This window comes from Pseudorca crassidens, chromosome 2 (assembly GCF_039906515.1).
Source record: "Pseudorca crassidens isolate mPseCra1 chromosome 2, mPseCra1.hap1, whole genome shotgun sequence".
Classification (NCBI taxonomy): domain Eukaryota; kingdom Metazoa; phylum Chordata; class Mammalia; order Artiodactyla; family Delphinidae; genus Pseudorca; species Pseudorca crassidens.
Window position 1 is genome coordinate 4,136,099 of NC_090297.1, and position 22,328 is coordinate 4,158,426.

At 49.5% G+C, this 22,328-nt stretch overlaps 1 protein-coding gene across 13 annotated transcripts in view; it reads right to left on the bottom strand.

The window, feature by feature from the left end:
• Nucleotides 1-22,328, bottom strand: part of NPHP4 (nephrocystin 4) — a 148,802-nt gene that overhangs the window by 106,387 nt on the left and 20,087 nt on the right. For 7 of the 13 annotated variants that reach the window (XR_010938909.1, XM_067718197.1, XM_067718151.1 and 4 more), the window contains 3 exons: nucleotides 17,376-17,548; nucleotides 16,253-16,317; nucleotides 13,323-13,478 (listed from right to left, as the gene is read on the bottom strand). The exons of 1 other annotated variant lie outside the window; for it this stretch is intronic. Coding sequence is in view for 10 of the 12 variants with exons in the window: in XM_067718197.1 (XP_067574298.1) it covers nucleotides 13,323-13,478; nucleotides 16,253-16,317; nucleotides 17,376-17,548 (394 nt within the window). In the remaining 2 variants the exon portion in view is untranslated. The remainder of the gene's footprint in view (nucleotides 1-13,322; nucleotides 13,479-16,252; nucleotides 16,318-17,375; nucleotides 17,549-22,328) is intronic. 5 more of the 13 variants (XM_067718206.1, XM_067718216.1, XM_067718225.1 and 2 more) reach the window with 3 other exon arrangements.

Genomic DNA, 22,328 nt, shown 5'->3' on the forward strand with positions numbered 1-22,328 from the left:
TTTTTTTTTTTTTTTTTTTTTTTAACCATGCCATGAAGCTCGCAGGATCTTGGTTCCCAGGCCGGAGGTCAGGCCCAAGCTCCTGTAGTGGGAGCTACGAGTCCAAACCACTGGACTAACAGAGAACCTCAGACCCCAGGGAATATCAGTTGGAGTGAGGCCTCACGGAGGTCCTCATCTCAGCACCAAGACCCGGCTCTATTCAACTGCCTGCAAACTCCAGTGCTGCACGCCTCAGGCCAAACAACCAGTAAGACAGGAATACAGCCCGACCCATCAAAAAAGGAAAAAAAAATGAAACGACAAAAAAAAAAATGCTACAGACGAAGGAGCAAGGTTAAAACCCACACGACCAAATAAATGATGATGAAATAGGCAACCTACCCGAAAAAGAATTCAGAGTAGTGATAGTAAAGATGATCCAAAATCTTGGAAAGAGAATGGAGAAAATACATGAAACATTTAACAAGGACCTAGAAGAACTAAAGAGCAAGCAAACAGTGATGAACAGCACAATACCTGAAATTAATATACTCTAGAAGGAATCAAGAGCAGATTAACTGAGGCAGAAGAATGAATATGTGAGCAGGAAGATAAAATGGTACAAATTACTGCCACAGAGCAGAATAAAGAAAAAAGAATGAAAAGAACTGAGGACAGTCTCAGAGACTTCTGGGACAACATTAAAGGCATCAACATTCCAATTATAGGGGTCCCAAAAGAAAAAGAAAGGGTCTGAGAAAATATTTCAAGAGATTATAATGGAAAACTTCCCTAATATGGGAAAGAAAGTAGTCCAGGAAGCACAGAGAGTACCATACAGGATAAACCAAGAGAAACACACCAAGACACACAGTAATCAAACTGACAAAAATTAAAGACAAAGAAAAATTATTAAAAGCAACAAGAGAAAAACAACAAATAACATACAAGGGAACTCCCATAAGGTTAACAGCTGATTTCTCAGCAGAAACTCTGCAAGACAGAAGGGAGTGGCATGATATACTTAAAGTAATGAACGGAAAGAACCTAAAACCAAGAATACTCTACCTAGCAAGGATCTCATTCAGATTCGACAGAGAAATCAAATGCTTTACAGACAAGCAAAAGCTAAGAGAATTCAGCACCACCAAACTAGCTCTACAACAAATGCTAAATGAACTACTCTAAGTGGGAAACACAAAAGATGAAAAGGACCAACAAAAACAAGCCCAAACCAATTAAGATAATGGTAATAGGAACATACATATTGCTAATTACCTTAAATGTAAATGGATTAAATGCTCTAACCAAAAGATACAGGCTTGCTGAATGGATACAAAAACAAGACCCATACATATGCTGTCTACAAGAGACCCACTTCAGACCTAGGGACACATACAGACTGAAAGTGAGTGGATAGAAAAAGATATTCCATGCAAATGGAAACCAAAAGAAAGCTGGAGTAGCAAGTCTCATATCAGACAAAATAGACTTTAAAATAAAGACTTTTAAAAGAGACAAAGAAGGACACTACATAATGATCAAGGGATAAATCCAAGAAGAAGATATAACAATTGTAAATATTTATGCACCCAACATAGGAGCACATCAATACATAAGACAAATGCTAACAGACATAAAAGGGGAAATCGACAGTAACACAATCATAGTAGGGGACTTTAACACCCCACTTTCACCAATGGACAGATCATCCAAAATGAAATTAATAAGAAAACACAAGCTTTAAATGACACATTAAACGAGATGGACTTAATTGATATTTACAGGACATTCCATCCAAAAACAACAGAATACACTTTCTTCTCAAGTATTCATGGAACATTCTCCCGGAAAGACTATATCTTGGTTCACAAATCAAGCCTTGGTAAATTTAAGAAAATTGAAATTGTATCAAGTATCTTTTCTGATGACAACGCTATGAGACTAGATATCAATCACAGGGGAAAAAATGTAAAAAATACAAACACATGAAGGCTAAACAATATGCTACTAAATAACCAAGAGATCACTGAAGAAATCAAAGAGAAAATCAAAAAATACCTAGAGACAAATGACAATGAAAACATGACGACCCAAAACCTGTGGGATGCAGCAAAAGCAGTTCAAGAGGGAAGTTTATAGCAATACAATCCTACCTCAGGAAACAAGAAAAATCTCAAATAAACAGCCTAACCTTACACCGAAAGCAATTAGGGAAAGAAGAACAGAAAAACCCCAAAGTTAGCAGAAGGAAAGAAATCATAAAGATCAGATCAGAAATAAATGAAAAAGAAATGAAGGAAAGGATAGCAAAGATCAATAAAACTAAACACTGTTTCTTTGAGAAGATAAACAAAATTGATAAACCATTAGCCAGACACATCAAGAAAAAAAGGGAGAAGACTCAAATCAACAGAATTAGGAATGAAAAAGGAGAAGTAACAACTGACACAGCAGAAATACAAAGGATCATGAGAAATTACTACAAGCAACTATATGCCAATAAAATGGACAACCTGGAATAAATGGACAAATTCTTAGAAAAACACAACCTTCCAAGACTGAACCAGGAAATAATAGAAAATATGAACAGACCAATCACAAGTAATGAAATTGAAACTGTGATTAAAAATCTTCCAACAAACAAAAGCCCAGGACCAGACGGCTTCACAAGAGAATTCTATCAAACATTTAGAGAAGAGCTAACACCTATCCTTCTCAAACTCTTCCAAAATATAGCAGGGGGAGGAACACTCCTAAACTCATTCTACGAGGCCACCATCACCCTGATACCAAAACCAGACAAAGATATCACAAAAAAAGAAAACTACAGGCCAATATGACTGATGAACAGAGATGCAAAAATCCTCAACAAAATACTAGCAAACAGAATCCAACAGCACATTAAAGGATCATACACCATGGTCAAGTGGGGTTTACCCCAGGGATGCAAGGATTGTTCAATATATGCAAATCATTGAATGTGATACACCATATTAACAAATTAAAGGATAAAAACCATATGATCGTCTCAATAGATGCAGAAAAAGCTTTTGACAAAATTCAACACCGATTTATGATTAAAAACTCTCCAGAAAGTAGGCATAGAGGGAACCTACCTCAACATAATAAAGGCCATATATGACAAACCCACAGCCAACATGGTTTTCAATTGTGAAAAACTGAAGTCATTTCCTCTAAGATCAGGAACAAGACAAGGTTGCCCACCCTCACCACTACTACTCAACATAGTTTTGGAAGTTTTAGCCACAGCAGACAGAGGAGAAAAAGAAATAAAAGGAATCCAAATCGGAAAAGAAGTAAAACTCTCACTGTTTGCAGATGACATGATACTATGCATAGAAAATCCTAAAGGTGCCACCAGAAAACTACTAGAGCTAATCAATGAATTTGGTAGAGTAGCAGGATGCAAAATTAATGCACAGAAATCTCTTGCATTCCTATACACTAATGAAGAAAAATCTGAAAGAGAAATTAAGGAAATACTCCCATTTACCATTGCAACAAAAAGAATAAAATACCTAGGAATAAACCTACCTAAGGAAACAAAAGACCTGTATGCAAAAAACTATAAGACACTGTTGAAAGAAATTAAAGATGATACAAACAGATGGAGAGATATACCATGTTCTTAGATTAGAAGAATCAACATCGTGAAAATGACTATACTACCCAAAGCAATCTAGAGATGCAATGCAATCCCTATCAAACTACCAATGGCATTTTTCACAGAACTAGAACAAAAAATTTCACAATTTGTATAGAAACACAAAAGACCCCAAATAGCCAAAGCAATCTTGAGAAAGAAAAATGGAGCTGGAGTAATAAGGCTCCTGCACTTCATACTATATTACAAAGCTACAGTGGTCAAGACAGTGTGGTACTGGCACAGAAACAGAAATATAGATCAATGGAACAGGACAGAAAGCTTAAGAGATAAACCCACGCACATATGGTCACCTTATCTTTGATAAAGGAGGCAAGAGTATACAATGGAGAAAAGACAGTCTCTTCAATAAGTGGTGCTGGGAAAACTGGACAGCTACATGTAAAAGAATGAAATTAGAACACTCCCTAACACCATACACAAAAATAAACTCAAAATGGATTAAAGACCTAAATGTAAGGCCAGACACTATAAAACTCTCAGAGGAAAACATAGGCAGAACACTCTATGACATAAATCACAGCAATATCCTTTTTGACCCACCTCCTAGAGAAATGGAAATAAAAACAAAAATAAACAAATGGGACCTAATGAAACTTAAAAGCTTTTGCACAGCAAAGAAAACCATAAAAAAGACGAAAAGACAACCCTCAGAATGGGAGAAAATATTTGCAAACGAAGAAACTGACAAAGGATTAATCTCCAAAATATACAAGCAGCTCATGAAGCTCAATATCAAAAAAACAAACAACCCAATCCAAAAATGGGCAGAACACCCAAACAGACATTTCTCCAAAGAAGACATGCAGATTGCCAACAAACACATGAAAGAATGCTCAACATCACTAATCATCAGAGAAATGCAAATCAAAACTACAACGAGGTATCACCTCACACCCATCAGAATGGCCATCATCAAAAAATCTACAAACAGTAAATGCTGGAGAGGGTGTGGAGAAAAGGGAACCCTCTTGCACTGATGGTGGGAATGTAAATTGATACAGCCACTATGGAGAACACTATGGAGGTGCCTTAAAAAACTAAAAATAGAACTACCATACGACCCAGCAATCCCACTCCTGGGCATATACCCTGAGAAAACCATAATTCAAACAGAGTCATGTACCACAATGTTCACTGCAGCTCTATTTACAATAGCCAGAGTGTGGAAGCAACCTAAATGTCCATCGACAGATGAATGGATAAAGAAGATGTGGCACATATATACAATGGAACATTCTTCAGCCATAAAAAGAAATGAAACTGAGTTATTTATAGTGAGGTGGATGGACCTAGAGACTGTCATACAGAGTGAAGTAAGTCAGAAAGAGAAAAACAAATACCATATGCTAACATATATATATGGAATCTAAAAAAAAAAAACGGTTCTGATGAACATAGGGGCAGGACAGGAAAAAAGACACAGACGTAGAGAATGGACTTGAGGACGTGGAGCGGGGGAAGGGTAAGCTGGGACGAAGTAAGAGAGTAACACTGACATACATACACTACCAAATGTAAAACAGATAGCTAGTGGGAAGCAGCCGTATAGCACAGGGAGATCAGCTCGGTGCTTTGCGACTACCTAGAGGTGTGGGTTAGAGAAGGTGGAAGGGAGACGCAAGCGGGAAGGGACATGGGGATATACGTATGCATATAGCTGATTCACTTTGCTATACAGCAGAAACTAACACAACATTGTAAAGCAATTATACTCCAATAAAGATGTTTAAAAAAAAAAGACTCAATGCTGATGAAACGGTGGTGAAAGGAACACTCTACCTTGCTGAAAGGTTATAAATCAGTACAGCTAAGAGGCAATTTTCTCTAACTTTGTGTGTCAAGAGCCTTAAAAATGTCCATATCCACCGTCTGCCCCAGTAATGCGACTTCTGAGGCTAGTTAGCAATATATCAAAGTGGAAGCAAACTTTACTTGCAGGCATGCTCATTAGAACATTATTTATAACAGAGTCAAAAATAAGAAACCACCAGATGCTCAATAATAGGAGAATTTAAATAATCTGTGGCTCATTCAGATAAAATGAGAAACAAATCATATTCTCTAAGATTATTTAATAATCAAAAAGTAATCATGATATTGTAGGTGAAAAAAACAACATATAAAACTGTGTATTATGGGCTTCCCTGGTGGCGTAGTGGTTGAGAGTCCGCCTGCCGATGCAGGGGACGCGGGTTCGTGCCCCGGTCCGGGAGGATCCCACATGCCGCGGAGCGGCTGGGCCCGTGAGCCATGGCCACTGAGCCTGCGCGTCCGGAGCCTGTGCTCCACAACGGGAGAGGCCACAGCAGTGAGAGGCCCGCGTACCGCAAAAAAAAAAAAAAAAAAAACACCTGTGTGTTATTAGTCCATTTGATGACAATTTTATTTAAAATATACGCATTTACATGTATACATGTATATCATTTTTTGGAGAAGTTGCTCTGTTCTTGTTTTTCTTTTTTTTATTTTAGTATGACTGATATATAATGTTTCAGGTGTACAGCAAAGTGACTTAGATATATATACATATTTCTTTTTCAGATTCTTTTCCATTATAGATAATTACAAGATATTGAATATAGTTCCCTGTGCTATACAGTAGGTCCTTGTTGTTTATTTTATATATAGTAGTGTGTATATGTCAATCCCAAATTCCCAATGTATCCCTCCCCCGCTTTGCCCTTTCATAACCATAAGTTTGTATTCAAAGTCTGTGAGTCTATTTCTGTTTTGCAAATAAGTTCCTTTGTATATTTCTTCAGATTCCACAGATAAGTGATATCATATGATATTTGTCTTTCTCTGACTTCACTTAGTATAATAATGTCTAGGTCCATCCGTGTTGCTGCACATGACATTATTTCATTCTTTTCTATGGCTGAGTAATATTCCATTGTATATATGTGCCACATCTGCTTTATCCACTCCCCTGTCAATGAACATTTAGGTTGCTTCCATGTCTTGGCTATTGTAAATAGTGCTGCTATGAACATTGGGGTGCATGTATCTTTTCGAAATAGAGTTTCCATCTTTTCTGGATATATGCCCAGTAGTAGGATTGCTGGATCATACAGTAACTCTATTTTTAGTTTTTTAAGGAACCTCCATACTGTCCTCCACAGTGGCTGTATCAATTTACATTCCCACCAACAGTGTAGGAGGGCTCCCTTTTCTGCACACCCTCTCCAGCATTTATTATTTATAGACTTTTTGATGGTGGCCTATGCATGTATATCTGTAGGCAGCAATCACAGATTATCTTATTTCCCTCTTTGTGGCTTTCTGTACCTTCCCTATCACAAATCTGCACTAGGTTTGATTGATACTTCTGAGAAAGTTTATGTATTCCTTTCATCATTTTTTAATCGTTTAAAGCAGGTCAGTTGATGAATCAGACCCAATTAAGAGTGCAGGTATCATTATTCACAGTAGCCAAAAAGTGGAAACAACCCAGTATCCATCCACAGATGGACCGACATACAAAATGGGGTCCATCCACACAACAGAATATCATTCAACCTTAAAAAAGGAAGGAAATTCTACCATATGTTACAACGTGGATGAACGCTGTAGACATTATGCTGCGTGAGATAAGCCAGTCACAAAAAGACAAGTTCTGGATAATTCCATTTATATGAGGTACTTAAATTAGTCAAATTCCGAGATGGAAAGGAGAATGGAGGCTGCCAGGGGCTGGGGGGCGGCGGGTGGGGAGTTAGCGCTTCATGGGTGCGGAGTCTTGTTCTGCAGGAGGAAAACGTTCTGGAGAGGGAGGGTTGCTCAAGGATGTGAACGTTCTTAACGCTACAGAACTGCATGTTGAAAAACAGTTAGAAGAGTACATTTTATTACACGTCTATTTTACCACGATTTTTTTTTAAGTGCAGAAATATATAAACTGCAGCCTTTCATGAAATGGTCAAGCGAGTGTCCGAAGCACATCCTGAACTGGGAGCCTCCGTCGGGGCCGGCGGGGTTGGGGGGGGCCGTTGGAGGGCAGGGCGAACGGTCCACCTCCTGCAGCAAGGCGCAGGAACCCGGGGCCTCCGCTGACAGGAGGAGGTACAGATTGTCCCTGCAGGATTTCAGGGAGCGATGCTGGCAGGACTCAGAGCAGGAGGTGAGTGTGCAGAGACGGAGCAGAGGGAAGTGGGAGGGACGCGTGAACAATGCTTGTCACTCCCTTATTTTGCAGACTCCATATTATTTGCATTCTGCAAGTTAATTCATGTGTCTGCAATCCTCCTCCAGTGATTTCAGCATTTTTAACACAAGACCGCTGCCTTCTTCTGTGACCCTGAGCTGCATGACCCTGCTCGCTGCTTTAAAGCACGGACAGGCTCGTTTGCTGGTTACCAAACAGTCCCCCTCCTCTTGATCACAGTTAAACTCTTGGCCAAAACATGTGTTCAGACTCAAGTGGCCCAGGGCTCTGTGGGCAGTCACGGGGGTGGGGGGTGGGGTCCAGGTAAGGCGGCCACGCCCCTCCACCAGAGGGAGGTAGCCGCGGCCCCTGAGATCCCTGTACTCCTTGTGAGACCCCCTTACCTCCCCCCACCCCACACTCAGGACCCACACACACACTCTCGGCCTTGACGCTGTCGGGACCCTCTCACCCTGCCCCCCACCTGGGCTTCCATCACTCAGCCCAGGGACCCGGGACCCCCTGGACACCCCATTCTCTCATCTCTGGGGCAGAGAGCAGCCTGCGGGCGCCCACTGAACACACAGGGAAGAACACACGGGCTGCACCCAGCACCCTCTCCCCAGCAGTCCCGTGCTGAGCAGCAAAATCACCCAACCCCAAAGGGACACCCCGACATGTTACCTGCTAACCTTCCCTCCACGTCAAGTCCTGCTTCCAGAGAAGCGTAAGTGGGAAATGAGTGCCCTCCCCCCGGGGCTGCTCCCGCAGAGGGTCTGCCTGGCCCCCAAGCCAGAGGTCACTCCACGGTCAACAAGCACTGGAACAGAGAGAACAGCCACCAGCCAGACCCCCGTCTGCAGGCTGCCACAGGAACAGAAGGAAAACCCAGAACCAACGCCTTTCCCGACGCAAGGTGCCCAGTTCCAAGCCTGGCTTGGCCGGGGACCTGCTCCGCAAGCTTCCAGAAGCCGCGAGTGAAGAAAGAAGAGCCCTGAAGGGCCCTCCCACAGGAGACAGATCCGACCTCCCAGATGTCCTGCGGCAGCCACAGGTGGCCACGTCGGAGGAGCCTTCTGGCTCAACTCAAGGCAGAACTTGCCTGACCGAAGAACAGCAGCTCACGCTCGCTGGACCCTCCCTGTGTCCCTCTCTGGGCAGGTCCTCATAATGTCCCCATGTTACAGAGGAGACCGGCCACAGCAGAGGCTTGGAGCCATCACACGGGGCCAGGAGCAGAGCGGGCGCACCACCGCCGGCCTCAGGGCTCTTCCCCAACATTCCAGCAGCGCCCACAAAGCACAGCCTTGCCGTCTGACATTGTCATTCAGTCATTCAACCGACCAGCGTCAGCAGCCAGGACAGACACAAGGGGCCTCAGCAGAGCTGACCTCCCGGTGGTGGGGACTGCTGACCCTCGTGCTCTGTAACTGGGTCAAGCTTTCACCGATCTGTTGCCAAGTCTCTGGACAAGGCTGCAACTCCCAGCAACAGCAGTGCTCCCGTGGGAAGACAAACCCTACTGCACAACGATCCATCTTCTTCTGAGACTCCCCTGAATGCACTGCAGAGAAAATGGGGACCACTAGAACCCCTCCCTAGCGACACCCTTCAGGGAAGCGCTTGGAAACACCCGAGATGCCCAAGGAGCTCCCCGCTAGGCCCTAACCACGTCCCCCCACCCGCGGACCCCAGCCTCCCGGGGACATGGCTCTCCTGCCGAGGGTATTTCGTTCGCCAGAATGCACCTCACAAGATAGAGGGAACACTGCAACAGAGGCAACAGAATGCAAGCGAAATTTAGGAACGATTTAGGCAGGAGTGGAAATGAGCTTGAGCCGGTCCACACCGGCTCTGAAACACCTCCCACTGCCCATGAGGACCGTGGTTAGACTGTGAGGTTGGCCCTCGCTTACCTTCATCTGGGAAAGATGCCCTGATGCTCCACTGGGAATACAGGGCTGCACCCCCAGCCCCAGCACGGGCCTGCCACGCACGGGATCTACTCTACAAATACGTGTTGAGCCATCCACAAATAAGTGAATGAGTCAATGACTCAATTAGTGTATAAAAGGCACACACCGAGCTGTTAGCAGTGGTTTTCTCTAGGAGTGAGATTGGAAGGGAAAACTTTTAGTCTTACCGAATTCATTGAGTAAAGATAAATTCTGTCACTTGAACCTGCCCTTGGCCTAAGAGGGCGCAAAGGACTGGGGTCTAGGCTGCAGGATCACCAGCCCCCGGCTCTCAGCGGCAGCGGGAAGCCCTGTCCCCCTCGCTCCCTCTCTGCAGGGGACCGCGGTCACTCCGGGAATCTAGAAGCCACGCTCCCAGACTTGGGGAGGGCAGGCCGTCAGCACAGCCTGGGAAGCCTGCGGGGAGAACCCCACCTCTACACAAGGTGCTCAGGCTTGGGGTGCGGGGCCCCACCCGGGACCTTGATGTTGTTTGTTGAGATGCAGCGCCGGCAGGTCGGGGCTGGGGAACCACCTCAGGTAGGTAAGTAGAGGGCAGGCCCGGGGACACACCAATAGGGGAGGCCGCCACGGGGCAGACGGGCAAGTCAGTTCCGCGGACAGCGCTGCCGAGCTGGGTTTAACAGATGACGAAGCCGGGGCTGGAGTCAGCGGGCTGGTGGGTCAGGCAGGGCGGGCTGGCCCCGGGACTGCCCCGCACGGCACAGAGCTGCCACGGCGATGCTCGACATACAGGAGGGAGGGAGGATGGGATCCCGGAGAGCAGCGGCAGTGAGCCAGACCAAGCAGGGGACAAGGGGTGATTGACAGCAGTGAGCCCCCTGCACTGACTGCCCAGCAAGGTGCCCGGAGCGCCCTTCACCACCTCTGCCAGCCAGACCTCCTGCAGCTGCTGCGAGGCTGCCCCACTTAACTAAAACCGCGTGTGAACCTGCAGTGACCTCAGTCCACATTTCAGTGGAAAACAACTCACTCCTCCTGTATTGTGGCATTTTACAAAGGAACAAATATCCGAGTCCCAACGCGGCACCCAAATATAACCAAACCCTCTGCAAATTAGACAAGCGATCCCCGGTTCCCAGCACCACGGACGCCAGCACCAGTCCCTGCCTGGGCCCTTTCAGGGCCATAAAACAGTATCCAGCCAAGAAACCCTTTTTCAAAGATGAGTCACAAAAGCCCGTAAGATCCTGGGCAGAAATGATAACGGAGACAATAACCGCTGTGAGAAAGGGCTGAGCAACAGGGTCTCTGCTCCCAGACGGTCTCGGGGACGGAGGGGAGGCTGCCCTCGGCCCCTCCCCCGAGGAGCAAGCGGGGCTCCTGCACGGGTGACGGCAGCTCCTGCCCGCCCACCAGACCAATTCCGGCCATTTGTTTTTAAACATCAACAACGTAAACTGTCCTCCATCTTTGCCATTTACAGGCACCACCTGCATCTATTAAAAGTGCCCAGTGGCAGCCGCTCCATTCCAGGGAGGCAAACCGGAGGCCAGAGGGGCTCAGCTCTTCCGAAAACACGAACTTCAGGATCCGGAGCTGAACTCACGCTCCTTGGATCCAGAACTCCTCTCTGTAACACAGCCCTTGACTCCCACGGTCCGACCTGAGATGCTGAGAACAAACGCGGGGCCTGTCTGGGCATCTGAGCTTCTCCTTCACCTTCCAGGAGGGACGCAGAAGCAGGCCCGAGCTCCGCTTCCGTACTTTCATGTTGTATCTGCAGTTCTACTGACACCCACTGGTGATGGATATAACTCAGGCCTCGAGAACATTCTGTTTAAATTCCCAGAATCCCAGGTCAGAAAGACTCATAGAAGCTGAGCTCCCCGCAGGTGCGCACATAGATGCCTGATACCCACGTAGTCACAGCGGTGCTGACAGCGCCCCCATGACCAGTGGGAGGGCGGCTCAGAGCCGGATGCAGGTTCCACCCTCTCAATCCCAACAGCATGACCAGGAAGGAGGTTCTCCCTCTGCCTGCCTGTAACTCTTAACTTCTCCTCCCTCCCTCTTGGGTGAACACAGGCGCATCGCAGAGGGCAACACGGCTGCCTATGGGGGGCTTCAGGAGGGTTAGAGCTTGGTGACCCACGGCAGATCCAAACCTGGGACCCCCTCCATCCCCCGCCCAGGACGTGCTCCTGTTCACGGTTAACTGGTCATTTCTCATGTATCATCGTCTCTTCTCCGAGATGCTGGAGAAACAGTGACCTCGTGATGGTGATGACCACCGTGCACCCGTCCCAGGAGTTCATGAACTCAGATAACAAGACCACAGCGCCCAGGCCACGCGCAGGGACATCGTCACCGAGACAAACACTCTCCCTCCTGGAGCTGAGCCGTCTCTTCGGGTCCTGAGTGTCTCTGTTCTGAGCCAAACACTCTGCACCTCCCAGATCTCCTCCCCAGCCACTCACACCCAAAGCCACATCCTGCCCCTCCTGGATGGGAGCTGCAGCCGGCCCACCGAGACCAGAGGTTCCAGCAGCCCCAGGTGGGAAGGCTGGTGCGGTCCCTCCTCCTGGATTCTCCCAGACGGCCAGGCAAAAAGCCCCCAAGAGTACTCAGAGGGAGCATGAGACCGAGGAGGGAGGCCCGTCGGCAGGACCTGAGAGGAGAGCAGCCCTCACAGTGGCTCGTGGCTGTGAAGGGCTGACCCACACCCACCAGGAGAATCAACTTCTAAAACACACCCAGACACAGCCCTGAGCCTGTCCCATGAATTTCAGTTGCAAAGTAATCGAGCAGTTTCACTCACAAGTTGGAAGGCAGAACAGCCCAAGTGTCCATGCACAGGTAAATGGATAAACAAAACGTGGTCCGTCCATTCAGCCTTAAAAAGCAAGGAAATTCCGACACACAGAACAACAGGGATGAACCTTGAGGACATTATGCCCAGCAAAATAAGCCAGTCACAAAAGGACCAATGCTGTAGGAGGATTCCACGCCTAGGAGGTCCCTAGAGGAGTCAACTCATAGAGACAGAGAGCAGAAGGCGGGGGCAGGGCTGGGGAGGGGAAGGGGAGTCAGCGTCTAGCGGGACAGAGTTTCCGTCTGGGACGATGAAAAGGCTCTGCAAGTGGACGGGGAGGATGGTTACACAACAGTGTGAATGTACCTGATGCCCCTGAACTGCACACTTGACAATGGTTAAAACAGTAAATTTTATGTTACGTCTATTTTACCACAATTAAAAACTGATAATAATTAAGCCACTGACATGGTGGCCCAGTAAGGGTGGGATCTAGCAACAGTGGTTCTTCTGGCCACAGTCATACAGACATGGGCTATTTGTCTTATGAAAGCATTTCTCAAGGAGAGAAGGCAGAGATGACCTGAGGGATGTGAGGTGTGTTCAGGAAGGGGCTGCGAACGAGACGACACTGCTGCCCTCCCCCTCCTCCCCCTCCCCCCACCACCAGGCTGTTTGCTGGAGGGCCCAGCCAGCCCTCGCCCCAGGTCCTGCAAGGTCTGACCATGAACTAACAGAGACTCACCAAGTGGACAGAAACAGAGGAGCCCTTACCCGATTCTCCATGAGCTGGAAGGAGACCAGGTATCTGCTGCAGACCAGACACCAGAAGGTTCTCGGGAAGAAGGTGGAACACGGGCTCCAGGAGCGGGTGTGGCTTCAGCGTGTACTGCAGGCTGCAGTTCTCAATGAGGGTCATGTGCTTGTTTTCTGAGGGAGAAAACACCTCCTGTGACAGCCCGAACCAAGGCACCTTTGGCCAAACCGACCAATAAACTGAGCATCTTGGAAAAGAACTCAACAAACAGGAAAAGTATTTTTCTAGGGAGACAAGGGAATTGCTCCGTTTGCTCAGCCGAAGAGCAAAAAAGAATCAATCCTTAAATAACTCTCACTGGTAAAATTGCAACTAAAGAGATACTTGTTTTTGATCCGACATAACAAAATCCCTCCGCTCACCTCTTCCCCAAGAGCAGTGAAGTCAGGTATCGCTTTTGCTCCCATAATCAGAGGGAACCTAGAAGGTCCTCTGACCAGAGGCCTGCATCCCTTTCAGTCTCAGCCTTGCATCCGTCAAGACCCACAAAGCAGCAGGACTAGGCCCTGGGTGGCCAGTGGCCTCCAAGACAGAGTCCTGTCCTCAAGGAAGGACCATTCCTCTGAGATGACTAAGACACAAGCATGCCGACATCCATAACACACAGGAGAACGGGATCCGAACCCCAAGGAAGGTTCGGATAACGTGCTAGGGGAAGTGGGAAGAGGGAAAGCGTCCTAGAGAAAGGAACCACTGGGAAGAGCTCAGATACAGAGCACTCGGGAAAGTGGACGGAAGGGCGTCAATAGAAACTGGGCTGGGAGGGACCACAGACATGCCCTCAACACATTCCCATCAAATGGTCCGTCTTGCCTGGGCTTGATTTCCTCCACTGATAGGGGACTCACCACCTCCTGAAGCGTGCTTTGTGATTTCATAAGAAAAGAACTAAATATTCATTAGAAAAACAAAACTATATTATCAAAAACCAGATTTTTAATATCTAACCACTCCAAACATGGGATGTGCTTACTTTAAAATGTTAAGTACCCTGAAAGGCACTCTGCTACATGGCTGGCTGGTGAGCACGCTGGTACAACCTCTATGGAGGGCAAACAGGGGAAATAACACAAAACTGTGAATGCACAGGCCCTCAGACCAGCAATCCCATTTCTGGGAGTTTACCCTACAGATTCACGTGCACACTTGCAAAATGGCAGATGTCCACTGCAGCAAAGCCTTCAACCCTCTGTTCTTACAGAACTGCCCCAAGGGTCCATTTGGGGTGGGTTGGTTCAGTCACAAACAGCAATTCAATGAAATACCACACAGCTGTAAAAAGAATGAGCACGGGGCTTCCCTGGTGGCGCAGTGGTTGAGAGTCCGCCTGCCGCTGCAGGGGACACGGGTTCGTGCCCCGGTCCGGGAAGGTCCCACATGCCGCGGAGCGGCTGGGCCCGTGAGCCATGGCCGCTGAGCCTGTGCGTCCGGAGCCTGTGCTCGGCAACGGGAGAGGCCACAGCAGTGAGAGGCCCGCGTACCGCAAAAAAAAAAAAAAAAAAAAGAATGAGCACGCTTTCTAGGTACTGATATGAAACATCCTCCAAGATCAATCATTAAGGGAAAAAAGAAAGGTCTGGGACAAGTAAACGGGGGCAAAAACAGAACAGGGACGTGCACGTGTGCTTGTGTGTCATCAGAGGACCTAGAAGGACCCACAAGATCCCAGAGAGGAAGGTCACCTGTGGTGCAGGTGAAGGGCCGAGCAGAGGAGGAAGGAGACCTCACCGGAGCCTTTTCATACTATTCAGTACTTTGAATGCTGGGTCATGTGACTGCATTATCCATCCAAGAAAAACAGCCCTGCACTTTTAGAAATGCCCCTGAGATGATGAGCTGACAGCCTGTGGCGCTCCCTCCCCAGGCCCCCCTCACACGGCCGCAGCTCCCACACCCTCCACCAGCGCCCAGATCCGTGGGCCTGGAACCAACCTGGGGGCTGTGTCTGCTGTTGGAAAGGTGCTGAGTCTAAGGATACTTCAGGAGAGAAAACGCTGGCAGGTTAATGATTAAATTCAATTGCGAAATAACCTAAAAGCCAGTCTGTACCAACAAAACCAAGTTTCTGACCGATTGTTCCTCTATCGTGAGATTTTCACCAAATTCAGAGCGAGTGGATGGGTCGGGGTAGGCTTGGGTTTTTCACACTGGCTGGGTGCCCATCGGAAACTGGGCAACATCGCAGAGACAGAAAGTCATCCCCCCCCCCACGCCAAAGAGACCCACCTTCACCGCTTGGCCCCCGTCCACACTCCCCGAGGGCCAGCAGAGCCCACACGGGCCCCTGAAACAGCCTATTAGCCCACCCCCCCGCTTCACCGCACGCCCTTCCGTCCACCCTCCACGCGGCCGGCAGCCAGGGGGCCGCAGGTCCCTCCCACGGGTACCCTGACGGCTCGGGAGGAGAAGCCACAGAGGCAGGGCAGGAAGCCCACTCTGCCCTAAGGCCGGCCGCTCCGCTCGGGGCCCATGCATGCCAGGTGCTCCTGCAGATGCCACTCTCGTTTGGCACCACTGGACACCTTGCTGTGGTGGAGATGACCCACGGACTTCACGGTCAAAGGCTTCCTGGGACAGCCGCTGGGCAGTGATGGACAGCCACTACTTCACGTGGGGGCAAAGCTGCTACCCCAGGGGCAAGGAGGCCAACAGCCCTCCCACCAGGTGGCCCCCATGGGGTCGTCTTCACACGGCTACACAATCCTTATAGGCTCGTGTGTCTCTGATGTTCAAATTATGTCAGAACTCCAAGCCCAATGTTACATGTTCCCCAAATCTAGTAACAATTCAGCTAAGCTGATGAGGTTCTAACACTCAGGAAAGTCAAATGACGAACAGGTGCTGCTGAGGACAGTAGGAGCAGGCCTGGCCAGGCCTCGTCTCTTACGTTCTATGGGGTCCTGGAGAAGCGGGTGCAGGAGGGCTCGGGGGCTGCCGTGATACAGTCTCAACCTGCAAAACAAGACCCGAGAGATGCAGGTCAGCATCTTGCGTTTACTCATGGGATGTCAGCTATGCTTCTCGAAAGGAAGGCCTTGGGGACCCCAGCACCACACCTCCAGGAGCTTTCTCGACCCTCCGTGGGAAACAGATGGCTGAGGACAGCATCAGATCCGCGAGCCCTCAGCACTCGTGGCCAAGCATGTCCAGCACACACACAGCACGGCCCGAGTGCAGCCTGAGAACCTCAGCACTAGAAAACAATGCCTGGGGAGTTGGTCATGCTTGGAGATGTCCCAAGAAAACAACGTTTGAGGGGTTTCCACGATTGTGTGTCTGGAGTGGTGGTTCTCAACCCGGGATGACTTTGCCGCCGTCGGGATGTCGGGTAAAGTCTGGAGGTACTTTTGGCTGTCACAGCTGGGCGGGGAGGGGGCTGCCTGGCATCGAGTGGGCAGAGGCCAGGGGTGCTACGAGACCACGTACACTGCACGGGACAGCCCAAAGTGTCCGCGGAGCCAGGGCTGACAAGCCCCGATCTACAGTGACAACGCAAACCCCACCACGGCTGAAACGACCACACACCATCTCATCCATCCGGGCACGTCCAGCTCCTAATGTAACAGAGCCTGGCACAGAGCGGACCCCCAGCCAGTGTTTGCTGAGTGAACACCTACTGCTCCCTGGGCGCCTGTCTGGGAAGAACCTACTGTTTACACTCCGGACCCTTAGGAGATGGGCGCTGCACTGAAGATGAATTCAAAGAGTTTAAACAACTGGCCTAAGACCCCGCAGGAGTAAGTGACGGAGCAGGACTCAGCCCTTGTCCCCCTACATCAGATCCCACCCCCGAGGCCAAGGCCTGTCCCGCTCCCGCCTGGAGAACGACGGTTGGACTTATTCAGAAACAGCAAACCCAGTTACAGCCCGAAGCAAAAATACCACCGGGAGACTGTGATGAACACACAGGCTGACAATTCAGAGCTTTCTAGTCTGGACAAATAATAAGCCGTTAAATCACCACAGGAAGACGCCAGAAACCCCAGCGATGGGGAAAATGGGGCAGATACCGTTTGTCCTGGGGGGCAGACGCAGGAGGTTCCGAGTTGTTGCTGAAGATCCGAAGGATTCCAAACCCACAGGACAAAGCCTGAAGGGTCCCGTCCCGTCTCCTGCCTTCAGTGACCACTTCCACCACGGCCACGATATTAGGGTGGTTCAAGGACGTGTGAAAATAGAAGGGCTGCAAAAGAGAAGCCAGGGACGCACTGAACGCTCTCGAGCTGCAGAGAAGGAACACGGAGGAACACAGGTGCGCTCCCTCCTCGTTGTCACGTCAACGCCACAAACACGCCGCGTGGGGAGCAGCATCCCTTCCAGGCGCCAGAGAAGAGAAGGGGCCCAGTGAGCGACCCCCTCACAGCTCCTCCTTCCAGGGTGCCCAGCATCTGGGACATCAAACTATTTGCTTCTCCTCTGGGACCTTCCCATCCACAGAAAATGCCAACAGACCCAGAGCCTCTGGAGAACAAAGGGGCTGGGGCAGCCTCGCGCCCCATGCCCATCACCCGGAAGGACCACGAGCCCAAAGACGTGAGTAGCCCACCGCACCCACGCACCCGCTGAGCCGTTCCATCCAACACCGCCGTCAAACTGCAATCACAACTTGCCAGTATTGACTCTAATCCCTGTTTCGTGTGGAAATACCATGAGGCTGCACCCGAATTAATTTTGTTTAAACTAAGCAGGTGGCTTCCCTGGTGGCGCAGTGGTTGAGAGTCCGCCTGCCGATGCAGGGGACGTGGGTTCGTGCCCCGGTCCGGGAAGATCCCACATGCCACGGAGCGGCTGGGCCCGTGAGCCATGGCCGCCGAGCCTGCGCGTCTGGAGCCTGTGCTCCGCAACGGGAGAGGCCACAACAGTGAGAGGCCCGCGTACCGCAAAAAAAAAATAATAAAAATAAACTAAGCAGGATCCTCAGTTCAGAGCCCAACTAACATCTTTTAATGATGAATATTGCTGTGGGATTTTTTTTTTTTTTGGCTGCGTTGGGTCTTCGTTGCTGCACGCGGGCTTCCTCTAGTTGCGGTGAGCGGGGGCTACTCTTCGTTGCCGTGCGCGGGCTTCTCACAGCGATGGCTTCTCTTGTCACAGAGCACAGGCTCTAGGCGCGAGGATTTCGGTAGTTGTGGCATGCAGGCTCAGTAGTTGTGGCTCGCAGGCTCTAGAGCGCAGGCTCAGTAGTTGTGGCGCACGGGCTTAGTCGCTCCGCGGCATGTGGGATCTTCCCGGACCAGGGGTCAAACCCGTGTCCCCTGCATTGGCAGGCAGATTCTTAACCACTGGGCCACCAGGGATGTCCCACGGTGGGATTCTTTATTATAGGAGTTGTGGACCCAAGCCAAGTAGATGATACTCAAATTGCTCCTAAAAGGTTTCCCACTTGCAGCCTCTCCATCCTCTAAGGTACAGATGGCAGCCCTCACTCTCACCACGGGGAAGGGGGACACGGGCGGGTCAAATCCAGCTCCCGTCGCTGAGATACACCCTCCCAAGTGGGAATGGAAGCGCCTTCCCTCTGCTGCTGTTCTCCGATCTTCTGAAAGCCAAAGCAGCTGCTCTCAGCTAACAAGCGTCGTAGACACAGAAGACAGAAATGGAGGCACTACCTGGGTTTGCGAATCTATGGGCAACAAGCGTCCCAGGAGCCCAGGTCAGCGCTGACCTGAGGCTCTGGACCCGAGTGGTCCCTGGAACCCAGCGTCCTTGTTGGGGCGAAGCCCAGGTGTTAGAGTCACCAGCAGAACACAAAGGCCACCCTCCCCCCAAGGCAGGGCCGGGCCGGGCCCGTGGCAACGTGACTTAAACTTGGAACAATCCCGCATTAAGTCATTACCATGGTGTCACCGAGAAAACGTTTACTGTAATCACAGACTGTCAGCCCAGGATAACAGAGAGACACATTAAAACATCAGCCACGAGATATAAATCGTTATTCTATTATCTTTTATTGCAAAATGATGAAATAGTGACCACTTACAGCTGACAGGCAGTTGGACCAAGAGAGAATTATGTTTCCGTTTCCAAGACTCAAGAACTGTTTTAAAAAGGCCTGCTGTAAAGTCAAGTTTGTCATTATCTCACCTCTCGTATGTACACCTGTGCATATCAGTTTTATGAACACTACCCACTTTTCTCTTGGCAGTGAAACAAACACTGTCAGCTCTGATGCAAAGCAGCAACAAGCCTCCAGCTTAGAGGTCACCTTGAAATCCTTTGCCTGGAGGCGGGGGACCAGCTGCTTTGGGGACGTCCCACATGTGGACTCATGGCTGTTGCCTCTCCCTTTCCTTTACCACTGAAAACAATTATTCTGAGACCAAACCGACCACGGAGCCCCCTGGTCTGTCTCCAGAGACCCCACTTTCACCAGGAGGGTCGGCCTTGGAAGCTCCGTGAATCACAAGGCGACACGAGGTCTGAGGGTCTCATCCCATCATTACTGCTGGTTAAGGACGGATGCTTTTCCAAACATCATTTATTGCCCCTCTAGTGTGGGCACAGCGCATGCTAAAGAATTTCTAAGGAACCTAGAAAACGCGATCCAGCCCTCAAGAAGTTCAAAGTTCAAAGGTAAAGGCTAGATTAGGCAGGTAGAAAATGCACACCCTGCCCAGGGCCGACCAACTCGGAGGGTCGGAGGAAGCAAAAGCCTCCTGGGATGAACCACACAACTCTGCAGTTTCAACCCGTGTGCGTGTGTGTGTGTGTGTGTGTGTGTGTGTGTGTGTTTGGGGGGGGTCCCCAGGAGGGCCAAGTCACCTGGAACCCAGGCACTCCCCCACCCCCAGCCCCGTGGGCTTGGCCAGACATCTCAACCGCGGTCAAGCAGCACTGCAAACACGCCCTCCAGCGTCAGGACGCCTCAAGAAGGCCGTGCAGGATGCTCGCAGATGCATGGGCTGCCACTGCACGATTAAAAGCTAGAGTCAAGCCCATCCAATTACCTGCGAGAGAAGCCACGGGAGATGGCAAAGCGGGGCTCTGGCTCCCCCCGCATCACATCTCACTCAGCCACCCCTGACAAGGTGCCTCTCTGACAAGAGAAACAGATTAATAAATCACAGAAATGCTCCTGTCTTAATGCCTTCATCTTCAGACACACGGACACCGCTTTGCCTCGGGGCCCAGATTCCACTTTCACCCACACGATCGGGCCTCAGAGGATGTGCCTTCCTGGAGAGGTTGCGGCCTCGCGTCGCCGGCCGCCCCTCCGCCTGACCTGCCCTAAGTGACACGTGCTCTTCGGTCCCAGGCTGAGGCCAAGGCCACAGGAGAGAGGATCAGAAATTAAACTAGTGCCTTCCAAACCATTTTTTTTTAATAAACCTTTAATAGGATGTCTTCAGGAAGGTGACTATATCACAAATCCTTCCTGCAGCCAACATCTACCAGCTCAACCTTCCCCTTGAGGCTCAGGGCAGTTTCCTGCACACAAGCCACCACAAGACTGAGCGCTCCGAGCACGGTGAGCTCGCCGAGCAAAGTTGCCAAGCATCTGGGAAGATGCAAAATCTGTAATTCCAAAGTCAGAAGCTTCCGCTCATCCGGGGTGGGGCCCGCCATTATCCACAGGAAGGGACACAGCCCTGGAGACAGCCCCCCGCCAAGAGAGCTATGTGGCTCAAAGCGCCCGCGGAGCCAGGGCTGACAAGCCCCGATCTACAGTGACAACGCAAACCCCACCACGGCTGAAACGGCCACACACCATCTCATCCATCCGGGCACGTCCAGCTCCTAATGTAACAGAGCCTGGCACAGAGCGGACCCCCAGCCAGTGTTTGCTGAGTGAACACCTACTGCTCCCTGGGCGCCTGTCTGGGAAGAACCTACTGTTTACACCCCGGACCCTTAGGAGATGGGCGCTGCACTGAAGATGAATTCAAAGAGTTTAAACAACTGGCCTAAGACCCCGCAGGAGTAAGTGACGGAGCAGGACTCAGCCCTTGTCCCCCTACATCAGATCCCACCCCCGAGGCCAAGGCCTGTCCCGCTCCCGCCTGGAGAATGATGGCTTGGCTTATTCAGAAACAGCAAACCCAGTTACAGCCCGAAGCAAAAATACGCCCCCAGGAGATGATGAACACAACAGCATAAGCTGACAAATTCAGAGCTTTCTACTGTCCCCACGTGGTAGACAGTTAAATCACCACACAGTACAACTAAATCCCACTGCTGGAAACATCACGGAGAGATATCCTTTGCCCTTCTATTCACTCACTCATTTCTATCCCCTTCCTACCACCGTCCATTCCTGGCTTGGTGTCCCCAAGGACTGGTTTCTGTTGAGCTGGAGAGGAGAGAAGCCCTCCTCGGGTGACGCGGTTGAGGCCAGGCTCTCTCCGTAGAGACGGTGCCCGGGAGTGACACTGGATTCCTGCTTTGCAGACTGTTTGCATCAGGAGCAGCTCTTGGAACATGTGAGAGGTGTAAGGAGAGGGTAAGGCACGTTCAAGAACCCGGAGATTAACCGAGGCACGGCAGAGCCTCCCAGAGTTTCGTTTGGACATGCTGACATTCCCTGACAGCCTCCACTTTTTTTTTTTTAATTTTATTGAAGTATAGTTGATTTACAATGTTGTGTTCATTTCTGCTGTACTGCAAAGTGATTCAGTTATACATATGTCCACATTCCTTTTCATATTCTTTCCCTTATGGTTTATCACTGGGTGTTGAATATAGTTCCCTGCGCTACACATCAGGACCTTGCTGTTTATCCATTCTATACACAATAGTTTGCACCTACCAACCGCCAGCTCCCAATCCTTCCCTCCCCCACATCTCCCCCTTGGCAACCACAGGTCTGTTCTCTGTGTCTGTGAGTCTGTATCTGGTTCGTAGATAAGTTCACTTGTGTCCTATTTTAGATTCCACATATAAGCGACATCATATGATATCTGTCTTTCTCTGTCTGACTTACTTCACTCAGTACGATCATCTCCAGGCCCATCCCTGTTGCTGCA